Below are 12,914 nucleotides of genomic sequence, written 5' to 3' on the forward strand. Positions count from 1 at the left end.
CTGCATTTCCATCAGACTTCCCAATGAGCCGCTCTCGATCTCTCTGTAATTCTCTCCACTTCTGGAGGGAACCAGACCAATAAAAATAACAATGATGAGGGGCCGGCCTGGTGATGCAGCGGTTAAGTGTGTGCACTCTGCTTTGGCGGCCCGGGGTTCACAGGTTCGGATCCCAGGCGCGCACTGACGCACCGCTTGTCAAGCCACGCTCTGGCAGCGTCCCATATAAAGTAGAGGATGATGGGCACGGACGTTAGCCCAGAGACAATCTTCCTCAGCAAAAAAGAGGAGGATTGGCATCGGATGTTAGCTCATGACTGATCTTCCACACACACACACACACACACACACACACACACAAATAACAATGATGATAATAATGATAACTATAATAAGCTATGAGGCCAATACAGCAGTTAAATACATTTGGAAGTAAGTTGGAACTCTATGACCAGAATAAGTTCTGCACATTTAGGCTCCGGGCTCAGCCTTCATCTGTTTGGGTTGTTGTAGAGAAACCCGGGGTCTCTACAAGAATACTGGCAAATCAAAAAGAATATTAAGATCAATATTCCATCTGCTTGTGGTAAAGAATTCTATTGATGCTTGGTTCTCACTCACTGGCCTTAGGATGTGTGACTCAGAGCACCGAGTGGTATTTATAAGATAAAGTGGTTCCATGTACTGCTGGTGAGAGCAATTTAGCAGCAGGGCCCTGGACACACTCGTTATGGACTCTATGGACACTATGGAATAGTGTCTCTATTCCAGGAAACTCAGTTTACAAAAAATGTCAAATTAGCAAGAAAAGGAAGGAAGAGGAGAAGAATTGCCGTAGACCTGTTATTTGAGCTGCTAAAGCTGAGCTGGGCCTTGGGGACTGTCTAACCCAAGGTTTCTTCCCCAAAATCTTTTTACTCAAAATCTTAAACACAGAACAGATGAAAGTGAAGAACAATTCCTCGGGCTGTGTAAACCTCCAAAGCTTGGAGAAACACTTTTTTCCCCAATGGAACAGTCGAATCACATCTGCATGGTCCTACAGTTCCAGGAAACACAGCCTGAAGACCCCTGAACAGCCCAAGCTCTTTCCCCTCCCTTTATAGAGAGCCAGAACCGAGGGGAGCGAGGTCACAAAGTTCCTTTCCTCCCGGGTTACTGACTCCTGGCACAGTGCCCTCTGTGTTTGCTTTACCAAGGGACGTGAAGTCGGGTCTCAACCCAAGGACCCCCTCTCCCTTCGTCAGGTTCACACACCAATATGTTCTTCAATTCTGCTGTTGAGCGCCCCCACCTGGCGCGCACTTCGGAGTTCTTAGTTCTCCATCTGACCTCTAGGGGGAGCTCCACATACCCTCCCTCTACTGTTCATGGGCCTCTCTGGACCCCCAGCCTTCTCTGCCTACCCAAGCCCAAAGAGAAGGGCTGATTGGGTCAAAGGCGAGGGTCACACCAGGTCAGGGAGGTGGTTGGGGGGAAGCAGAGAGGTCTCAGAGTGTGGGCATTCAGGGCCCCACCCCTTGTCTGTATGGAGAGCCCACCCCATGCAATGCCATATGCCAGCAGCCTGACATTCAGGATGTCACTGAGTCCTCTGGATTACTCTATGGCAGTGGTGCTGGACCAGGGACAATTTGTACCCCAGGGGACATATGGCAACGTCTGGAGATATTTTTGGTTGTCATAACTGGGTGGGGGGAGATTTCTGCTGGCATCTAGTGGGTGGAGGCCAGGGATGGTGCTAAACATCCTACAATGCACAGGACAGCTGCCCCACCACAAAGAATTACCCAGCCCCAAATGTCCACAGTGCTGAGGTTGGGGAACCCTGCGCTTTGGGCCTGCAGCTACTATTCCCCCCATTTGATAGACAAGAAAAGGCTCACTCCAGATCATTCAGAGACTGTGCAGCAAAGCCAGGATTTGAGCCCAGAGATATGTGACTCCAAAGGATACTCTTGCTTAACCACCGTGCTGTTGCTGCTACAAACAGCACCGCATTGCCTACTGAGTAAAGCCAAGTGCCTCCAGTTGAGCTCAGGGTCTTGTAGACTGTCCCCTGACTCTCCTTCTGACTAGTGGTCAGTCCAAAATGTTTGCTGTGTCAGCTTCAGTCTCCCTTCCTCATCTGTGCTCACACTGTTCTCTCCAGCAATTCGCATATGACCCACTTAAATGTCTCCTCCCTCAGAGAGTCTTCCCTGCTCCTCTGAGAATAAGTCATCAGCACTTTATCTGCATCTACCTGGTTGGAAGCATTGCCACGTGCATATTTATTTAACAATCAGCATGCCTCCTGTTTGCCAGACACTGCGTGTGCTCTGCCCACGTTTTATCATGGAATCCCGGCAGTGGGCCGGAGGGTCAGCCTCGTAATCCCCGTTTTACGAAGAAGGAAGCCAGGGTTCCGATGAGTTAAGTGACTGAGCTGGAATCGCAGCACCAAGGCGCACAGTGTGGTAGGGAACACAGACCTCTGCTCACCAGGCCCTGGGCCTTCCTGCTGCCATTCAGCAGCCAGGCGTGACCCAGCCTCCCTCCCAGCGCTTCTCTCTGGCGTTGAAAGGCGCTAAGTAGGAAAGGATGCAGGCCTGCTGGCTGGCCCCCCAGGCAGGAATCACAGCGAGAAGGGGAAGGTTGCTCACATTTACCAAATGCAACCATTTGTCAGTCACTGTGCTGGGTAATTTGCATCATCAGAATCACTTAATTCTCAAAGCAAACCTGTTGGGTAGATATTATTATTAATTTTTTTTCAGTTAACAGGTGAGGATTCTGAGTACTCTGTTTATGGCCTTAGTTAAGATCACAGAAGGAGCCCCTGGTGGGGCCAGGGTTTGAACTGGTGAATTCCTCTAAGATCTTTCTCTGTTACGAGGAGGCAGCTTTCAGTTGAGGAGGAGAATCTTTCTGGCCATTAGACCTGTCAAACAATGAAACAAGTTCTTCTTGGAGGTAAGGAGCTCTTTGGATGCTGAGGGAAACCAGTGCACAGGTGGGTGATGACCTGTCAGGGATGCCAGGATGTGGGGGACGATGGCTGGGTCCCTTCTCTGGGTCAGCGGATGGGAAATCTCCTTCTCACCTCTCCCCATAGCATCCTAATCAGGGGTGTGGTCACAGTCCTGGGATGACTGTGCTCTCAGAGAGAACTATCCAGACGGCACTTTCTTGGGTCTTTTTCTTTCACTGGCACATCTGTGTGGGTGAGAACTGAGAGTCTAGTTTGGGCTCAGAGAGAAGTTGGGTGCAACTTATGTCCCTGGTCCAGGGTACAAGATCCACCCAGGCTCATGGGATTCTTTGCACTGAGATTTCAAGCCCACTAATGACACCCCATTCTCTGCTCTCCCTGTAGAGTGGTTGAGGAGAGCTGTCTGTTTACTGCACCAGGACTAGAGTATTCCTGGGTCCCTGGCCAAAAAACAGTATTAATACCATCAATTTCTCACCTTTCATTTCTAATGCTTTCCAACTCTAAGATCTTAGAACACCTATTTGAAAATTCCCATCATGACTTTCTTTCACTTTTTGGAGGTAAGGAGCTCCCTGGACCTTGAGGGAATCAAGGAAAAGGTGGGTGATCTTCTCTCAGGGATGCTGTCACTGACATGATGGAGGAAGTTCGAGCAAGAAGGATAACTTCTAAATTTACATAGTCCATGGATAAATATGAGTGTTTTTCAGCATAGCTTTTTGACTAAATGTGATTGTTTCTAGTATGAAAAAGAGAGAATAAACCATTTGCATAAACCTACTATGCTTCAAGGCAGACATTACGCCAGACCAAGATATCTGGGAGAAGGAGTGACCCCAGCACATCCCAGACCTCCTCTCACTCACTTTGTCCCCATGCCAAGAGTCCCATCCCACCACTCGCCTCTCCCTCTTCCACTGGAAGTGGCATTTGGGTCTCTGAGCAGAAAACTCAGACAAATCAAACAGGAAACAGTTTAGTTTTGAAGCAGCAGGAACCACTCCATCCTTGGGGCTTTTTGCCAAATCATCATCGTTGTTCTGAGCCGTGAGGAATGCCAGAGAACAGACCTTATGCTGGCACACGTTCAGTCCTGCTCAGGACGACTGCTCGCCAGGGTGATTTGTGTGACTGATTAGGTGAGAAAAATAGCGTGTGGGGGGTGCCTGTGTCCTCTAGTTCATACGAATGTCATAGACCCTCATGTTCCTCCTCTAAGTGTATATGCCAAGGAACAAGCCGACGACAAGGGAACCCACCAGGAACAAGTAAGCTTGTGCGAGATGAATTTTTTTCATTCAGTGCCTGAGAAAACTAACAAGTTCATTTTTTTTTCTTGCATTCTAAAAACACCACGTACTAGAATATGTTTTTGAGGAATTCAGGGGAAATAATTGACATCAAGAGCAGACAATAGTTGCTTGAACTACAGGGTGATAAATAATAGTTATCTGCATTCAGATAGCTTTGATGGTTTACACAGTGCTCTCATCTTTCATTCCTTCCTTCCTCCCTTCATTCACTCATTCATTACCCATTATCACCATGCACTGTGGACCCCTGCCCCCAAGGAACGCTGTCTACGGGTCTGAATATGCACGTATTCAAATGACTGTGAAACAACTTTAGAGTTACAGCTAACAGGATGAAGCGGCTCTCTGCTGGCCCTGTGCCAGGCAGCGGAGCTACAAAGGTGAGTGAGATGCAGACCGCAAGCCCCAGTCCAGAGGCATATTAATCCCGTGATAACTTCAGCCCCAAAGAACAGACTGAAAGGATGTTATTATCGCCATTGTGCGAAGGGGAAACCAGGGTCCTGAGAGGTTAAGTGGCATCATTTTCAAACAGTGGAAAACATGCTTCAAAATTAGTTTGTCATAACTCTTTCTGCTAAAAAAAAAAATGAGTTATTAGTCGCCAAATAGCTCCATTACTCATCTTCAGCTATTAAATTTAAATGAAATGAAAATACGTACTGAATGTCCCATTTTCATAGGACATTGAGCTAAGTATTCGGGGAAGACTGGAACAACAAAAAAGGGAAAGCAGCATGGTCTTACCCTAAAAGAGCTTCAAATGGAGCTGGAAAGTCAGGCCTGGGCACACCGTTTTGTGGGTCGAGAGGGGACAGTGTTTGACATCACCAGGCCCAGGTGCTTTGGGTGACTGAGCTGCCACTGGTCAGCGGCTGACCTTTGCACAAGACCCTCCCCTTGGGACATCCATTTCCCCAGGAGTGGAGGAGAGGGCTTGACCAGAAGCTCGCTGATGCTCAGAGCTGACACACAAGCAGTCAGGACTAAAACCCAGGGCCTCAGACTCCTCTCCTGTGCTCCTTTCTGCCGCCACGCACCGTCTCAGAGGTATGGCCGGCCAACTCCACCCAACCCTGGAACCCACCACTCGCATGGCCCCCCGCGTTCACCGCACAGGCGCACGTCTTACCCAGCCCCGCAGCAGCTCGTAGGCCGTGACGCCCAGGGACCACCAGTCAACGGGGTACGAGTAGCCGGGGCCTCCGTCCACATACACCTGGAACACTTCTGGGGCTGCCAGAGACAGGACAAAGAGAATGTCACCACTCGTCTCAGTTTACACTCATGGCCCCTTAGGGAGGGGACACAGGGACAGGAGCCCAGCTTTTGGATGACAAAGCCAGTACTCCATCCACTATGCCTCACAGCCCTGCTCTCTGTAAGCCACGAGCTGGCTCGAGAACAGGTTGTAGGCATCACAGTGTGGTGTGGTGTGACACCCGGGCAGAATGCAAATGGGCTGCCCCGAGTGTGGGGTGGGGGTGGTCTGTCTGGGGAGAGTCAGGGAAAGTCCCCCACACCCCAAGGAGGTGGATTTGGCGGAGCAGGAATCACAGTCAGCGTGGAGAACGGGTGGCATAAAATCTGAGTTAAGATGAAGAACCTGTGCCCCCAAGGGGTTGAGATCCTTGATAAACATCACTGCTCTGGCACCAACAGCGGGTCAGGCATCAGGACGACCAGGGACGCTCAGAGCCCACTGTGCCTGGTCCTATCCCAGGAACAATTTTATTTTAGCATAGGTGGAGTCAGATATGAAAACACCCAGGACAGGTGAATCCACAGAGACAGAAGACAGATGGGGGTTGCCAGGGGCGGGGGAGAGGAGGACGGGGACAGCTGCTCAGTGGGTGTCCCATGGGGTGATGGAATGTTCTGGACTAGACAGAGGTGGTGGTTACACACATTGTGGACGTACTAAATGCCACGGTATTGTTCACTTTAAAATGGTTAATGTTATGTTATGTGAATTTCACTTCAATTAAAAAAAAAGAAAAGTGAAGGACGGAGGCCCCTCCATGGTGGACCCCTATTCTTCTGGGGACTGCAGTTGTCCTGAGGGTCTCCCGCCCTGCTGCTCTCGACAGTGCTGAGTGGTGGGTTCATCACATTGCCTCACCCCGACTCACCAGGCCAGGAAAGCATCCTAGGGTCTAATTGCTTAGTTTGGCTTCCAGAAAAATTTTGTAAAATGTGGATTATTTCTAGCAAATTAATTTGCAGACATAATTCTATTTTACAGTTGTCAGAGCAGGCAAAACCTGTTCCAGGAAACCACGACTTGCTGTGATTGAAGACGTCGAGACTCCATTCCGGACTGGCGTTCAGACACGTGGGAACGGGAAGGGCGGGACTGAGGCAGGGGAGGGATGGCGCGGGCGCCCAAATCAGCTTGACACCTGAATCATGGCCGAATTCCAGCTGCCTTCTAGTGATGTTCTCCATTTGCTTCATATTTTAGCAATACCTGTCACCCGCGGGTTCTCTTTTTCTCTTTGCAACAGCCCTGGGGGCATGTCATCATTTGACACATTTTACAGATGAGGTTCAGAGAGGGACAGTGGAGTGAGGGAAGTCACACAGCCGGGAAGTGCAAAGCTGAGGTGTGCCTTATTCACCTGCTGAATCCCTGTTTGAAATAGGTTCGTATCAACATTTCTTTAAGTACAAAAACATACTTAGTCTACATTGAGGAAATGTCCCCTTAGGTTATTGGAGCCTTACAAAGGAACCAACACAGTGTGCTGGGAAACAGGAAGAAGGCCACTGTGGCTGAGCTGAGTTTAACCAGTTTCCTTAACTTCTCTTGGCCTCAGATTTGCAAAATGCAAATAATAATGATTTATTCATGGGATTGTCATGAGGTTTCAATAAGATGATACATGCCAAGAGCTTAGCCCAGTGCCTGGTTGGCCCTTAGTGAGTACTCCAGAAATATGAGGCAAGGTGATCAGCCTCCCCACCATCCACCTGGTCACCCAGAAGCCTGGGGACCATCCAAAGTCCATCCTGCTCAGCCTCACGACCTACGGGTCTCTAGACCCGCTGAGTTGTGCATTTTCAGCATCTTTTTGTCTGCCCCTTCCTATCCATCCTAGATCAGCCTGACTTCAAAGGTGGTGATCTCGTCTGTTCTTTAAGCATCCGGTGAGCAGGTATTTGATTTTCTAGTACGTGCCGGTGCTGAGCTGTGCTCACTCTGCATCCCGCCTGGATCCCCCCGTAAGCCCGAAGCTGAGCTCCAGCCCAGAGGGACTTCCTTCCCTGCATCGGCATCTATGCTCCTGTCCCTCCTCCCTCGGTGCTGAGGGCTGCCAGAGAGAAGGAGCCACAGGGTGCGTCTGTGCATTCCCAGGGCCGTCACAGCTGCCGGCCCAGCCCACGCGCTCAGACAGCGCAGGAGGCGGGGACGCGCCCGCGAGTGCTGGAATGGCTGTGCGCTGAGTGTTCCCCATAAATCCTTGTCGTGCCCGGCGGCCCCGAGCCCATTCGGAACTCAGGGTAGAAGCAGCTGGTCGATTCTGTCCTGGCTGTCAGGACCAAGCAAGTGACAAATGCCTGCAGCCTGTGACTGCACTCCCGGAGACGGTGACATTCTCTCCTCCCCTGCACTCTTGAGGCTGACATTAGAACATTAACAACATTTACGTCATAATCTATATGCCACCAAAATGACTGCTTTGGTGGCCCAGAATCATAGTGCTTAGAAGTGAGAGCATCATACAGGTTTCAAGCTGGAAGAACAGGCATGACTCACATACCTGTCACCATCCTTCCACTTATGGATGAATGAACAATAGCAACCAGTTTTCCAGGTGCTGTGTTAGGGATTTTATGCATGCTACCTCTCTTAGTCCTCCCAGCCACCCACAGAGACTACGGCTATGATGTCCATTATTCAAATGAGGCACGAAGGGGTGTACTGGATTGAACAGTGTCCCCTCAAAAGATATGTCCAAATACTAACCCCTGGTACCTGTGAATGGGGCTTATTTGGAAATAGGATCTTTGCAGATGGAATCCAGTCAAGGATCTCAAGATAAAATCATCTCAAGATAAAATTTAGGGCCCACCCTAAATGCAATGACTGATGTCCTAATAAGAGAAGGAGAGGGAGATCTGAGACACAGAGAAGGCCGTGGGAGGAGGCAGACATTGGAGCGACGCGGCCACAAGCCCAGGGACGCCTGTAGCCACCAGAAGGTGGAAGAGGCTGGAAGGACCTCCCCCAGAGCCTTCTGAGGGAGCACGGCCCTGCCGACGCCCGGACTTCCAGCCTCCAGCACCACGAGAGAGTGAATTTCTATTGTTTCAAGGGGCCACAGCTGTGGTCATTTGTTGCGCAGTCCTAGGAAACTAATAAGAGCGGAGAGGAAGTTGCTCCAGGCCGTCCATCAGGTGGGGCAGAGCTGGGTCAGCCTCTCTCGGTTTTCTGACTCCAAAGTCCTTTCTCCTACACAGAGGTGAGTACCAGGAGTGACTGAGTTACCCAAGGATGGGTCCTGACGCACCCTTACACCTCCTTTTCCCTCCCTCCCAGGGCATGGTGCTCAGCCAAGTATACAGTAGGCACTTAATAAATGCATGTCAATTGGCTCTGTCACCCCTGACGCTGGTCCAGCTTGTCTGCCTCAGACATAGAGACAGCTCACGGCCTCTGGTGGTGTCAGCATGGCTGTGGTGAAGGGTCCCCTGGAAAGCATCTTGTCATCGTCCCCTCTGTGTTAGAACTGGCCACTGGGCTTGAGGGGCAAGAGTGGCTTGCCTCAGCCACTCACTCTTCAACTCTGGGGTCCAGTCTAGAACCCCTGGTTCTGACTCCCAGGTTCTGGGAGTTCCCATTATTAGAACAGTTAAATTCAGCCATCAGTGCTGGGTGAGTCTACCTCCTTTTGGCTCCTGGATCCCCATCCTCCTCTTCCTTGACACATGGCCCTTTTGCAGATCCCCATTCTTCCTCCTGGTCTCTGCAATGGCTTCCCAACCAGTCCTCTGGCCTCCAGTCTGTGCTTCTTGTTCTGATGAAGGAGTTAGCTTTCTGATATGCAACTCAGACCATGGCATGCTTAAGACCGTGGCATGATATGTGACTCAGAACATGTTTAAAGATCTCCCTCTCATGATGGCTGTTTCACAGTCTGTGTTCCTAGGAATGCCACCAGCTCCGTGTGAGGCTGTAGATTTTAGAGGCGAAAAGATTCTGAGGTCATACATGTCTCATAAATGACAAGGTTCAACCACATTCTTTCCTGCAGGACTTCTCAGAGCCTTTAATATGCTAATGGACTTTACTGACTCTCCAAGGGGCCTGACTCAATAGCAAGTATGGCTTGCAAGTTTATTTGACTTGATGATGGAATTTTTGTGATTTTTCAGTGGAATCCTACAGGTACTAGGGGTTGAAACCTGTGTGACCTAGAGGGTGAGTCTAAATGCTATGGTCTGGCACTCAGGCCCTTCAGCACCTGCCTGTAGATGTTCCAAGCTGAATTATGCCCCTGGGCTTGCCTGTGGCCACCTCGGGCTCCAGCTGCTCATGCTGCTCGCTGATCCTAGCACACCCGTCTGTCTGTCTGACTCCTGCTCTCTCCCCTAATTCACCAGGCTACCTCACAAAAGGTGGGGCTCCAGAGTTATCTCATCCAGGAAGCTACTATGCACCAGACATTCTGCAAGGTTCTTTACGTGTGTCATATAGTCCTCAAAATACAGCTCTGCTATTATTCTTGCCATCCCCCACCCTCCAGTCTAGATTAGAGCTTCCTCTTTACCCCCACCTTCCTCAGGTGTCTCTTGATCACAACATTCCCACCTCCTGCTGCATTTTTGCTTATTTGTCTGCTTTTTACTAGGCTCCGAGCTTCCCCAAGGCCCCATGCCTTGCCTGGCGTGAAGACATGTGGGAAAGGTTTGTTGACTGACTAAATAAATGAATGATCATAATAAAAATAGCAAACACTTAGACAGCCCTTGCTGTATGCCAAGCACAGTTCTAAGCTCTTGACGCACTGCTGATAAAAACAGTTAATCCTTATGGAGCATCTGCCATGTACCAACAAGCCTTGTTTTAAGAGTTTAGCAAGTATAACTCATTTAATCTTCACAGCAACAGGGAATTTGAGCTAGCTGCTGCTGAGTCTGGCTGAGGAGGAAACTGGGATGCTGTGGGCCAACGCCGGCAAGGCCAGGACTGAGGGTTTCCTGGAGCACAGTGGGTGATGACAGCACCCCTGAAGGGGGAGCCCCGGCTCCCCAGGACAGCAAACGACAAACCAAGCAGATAATTGGAGTCGGCTATGGCCATGCCCAGAGAGGATGTGCAGGCTCCAAGACCTGGGTACACCTGCTTGGATTATGGATGAACGAAATTCCCCAAGGCCTTCCAGAAAAAAAGCCAACTAAAACTCCTTGCAATGCCCTGGTGGGGGGAAGGGCCAACCCCGAATCTATCTTCAGCCTTTGGAAACGCCAACTGTACCATCATCATCACGCACAAACAGTCGTGTAGAGCCTTCTAGGGCACAAAGCTTCCTCCATATATTACCCGCACCCATCCTCAAAGCACCCTAAGCCACGGATGGAGAAACTGAGGCACAGAGAGGTACAGGGGCATGTTCGGGGCCGCGGAGACAGAGAGAGGAAGAGCCTGGACTGGAACACCGCTGCGACAACTGTGAGCTCCGTGCGCACGGCTGCCCCTTCATTATATGAGCAGCGGTTTTATTTACAGCACTGAGAGCTGCAATATTAATTTCTTATTTTTAATAAAATAAAAATAAATAAATAAATAAAATAAAAATAAACAACCAGCTTTATTGAGCATCTCTCACGCGCCAGAAGTTCTTCCAGGTTTTTCACACACATCACCGACTGCTCAGGAGAGCTGACATCTGCGGAGCACGTACTACGTGTGTCGCGCCTTATCTCACCGTAGCCTCAGAAGCACCCTGTGAGGTGGGCACTACCATCACGTCCATTGCAGAAAGCTGAGGCTTGAAGAGGTGAAGTGACACGCCCAGGTGACACGGCCACTGAGGCTTGGAGCCTTATCTGACCCAGGCCTCCCCCGTTCTCTAGAGTCACCCAGAGTGACCATCACAGCCTTGCTCTGTCTCCTTCAAAATCCAGACATTTTCCACCAAATTACACCATCTTTATGTTTTTGCTGAAAATAAAAATAATATGTTATATAAATATATATGTATAATATACACTTCATATGTTTTATATTTCAAAATCTCTACAAGGTCATTGTGTTAAATCAGCTCATTCAATTGGAACCAAAACCAAAAAAGAGTATTTATGAAGATCCAGGAACTCTACATTTGAGGAAATCAGCATAACCCAAAAGAAAAAAAAATAATTAAGTGGCTCACCATTAACAGGCACATTAATAAAAATGATTTAAAATCCTATGGAAATTGGCTCTTGAATCACATTCTCTGAAAGCTCCTGTCTCCTTCCCTGAGACGTCCCCAGGATCTTTCACGGTGCCGAGTGCATGTTGCACACTCCACGGATACTTGTGAGCCACAAATAAATACAGTGGGCGGACACTGGATGCGACGGAACCTCCCGCTGCTTCCCTAGCCCAGCCCAGGGCGTGGAAAGACCAGCCTCCCCTCCCGCTCACCATCTCCACCAGCAGTGGAGCAATTCTGCCAAAGCAGGCTTTAAATGGAAAGTGAGTCTTGATTCCAAGGGACATCACATGATTGGCCTTCCAGAAAAGCAAGAACATGGGGTGTCACCTGAAAGAGATCGCCCTTCTCCTCCCTCGGAAATGTAAACATGCATTTGGTGGGATCTGCGCCCTACGCTAACCATGCAGAGTTTGCTTCCTTGTTGGACTAAAAATGCGAAACAAGTACAATAACCTCCTAAGTTATAATTATCATCCTGCTGCGTTAGCTGTATGGATATTGCTGAAGGTTTTGATTGCCGCAGTGGCGTGTGAAATGCTATTCAATGTCTCGCCACCAAACTGACGGGCTTCCAGGCCCTGTTTCTACAGGTAATTGCCTCTTCCTTGACTGGAAACATAGAATTACCGCATTTCAGCCTTAAGGGGACCTTTGAGGTAACTTCCTTCCTCCTCTACATTTTATAGTTGAGGAAACTGAAGCCTATTGGAGAAGGTCAATGACTTCCAGCCCAGCTGGGACCGGAACCCAGGTCTCCTGCCCACTGATCCTTTCTTCACGGCAAGACCGCGTCTCCAGCTTGCACACCCTGGCCGGAAGGAGGGCCGGATCTGTGAGCCAACCGCCTCCTGGACACCTCCACCTAGAGGTCCCCCGGGGCACTGCATACTCACCCGTCCAAGCCAAACTCTTTCCTCTCCAACTGCCCCTTCTCCTGGGTCCTCAATCTCAGCGGATGGTCTGCTCAGTTGCACAAGCGGGAAACCTGGGAGTCTCTTGGACTGTGCCCTCCTTCAGCCTATGCTTTTGATGGTTTGATTGGTCCCCAAGACTCATCATTTGTCCCTTCCAGAAAATTCCTTCTACTCTGCTCCTTTTTCCTCTCTGCCTGGACTCATGACAGCCCCCTCAGCTCCTCCAGCCTGGCGTTCTTGAGTCCCACCTCCACCTGCCCCTGAGAGACCTTTCCAAGTCACA

The 12,914-nt window shown here is 49.8% G+C and overlaps 1 protein-coding gene across 4 annotated transcripts in view; it reads right to left on the minus strand.

The window, feature by feature from the left end:
• STK32B (serine/threonine kinase 32B) overlaps window positions 1-12,914 on the minus strand; it is a 349,018-nt gene that overhangs the window by 31,900 nt on the left and 304,204 nt on the right. For all 4 annotated transcript variants that reach the window (XM_004432264.3, XM_087434910.1, XM_087434908.1 and 1 more), the window contains one exon: window positions 5,423-5,526. In XM_004432264.3, coding sequence (XP_004432321.1) covers window positions 5,423-5,526 — 104 coding nt within the window. The remainder of the gene's footprint in view (window positions 1-5,422; window positions 5,527-12,914) is intronic.

This window comes from Ceratotherium simum, chromosome 8, assembly GCF_057802395.1.
Source record: "Ceratotherium simum simum isolate JZ-2026a chromosome 8, ASM5780239v1, whole genome shotgun sequence".
NCBI lineage: Eukaryota > Metazoa > Chordata > Mammalia > Perissodactyla > Rhinocerotidae > Ceratotherium > Ceratotherium simum.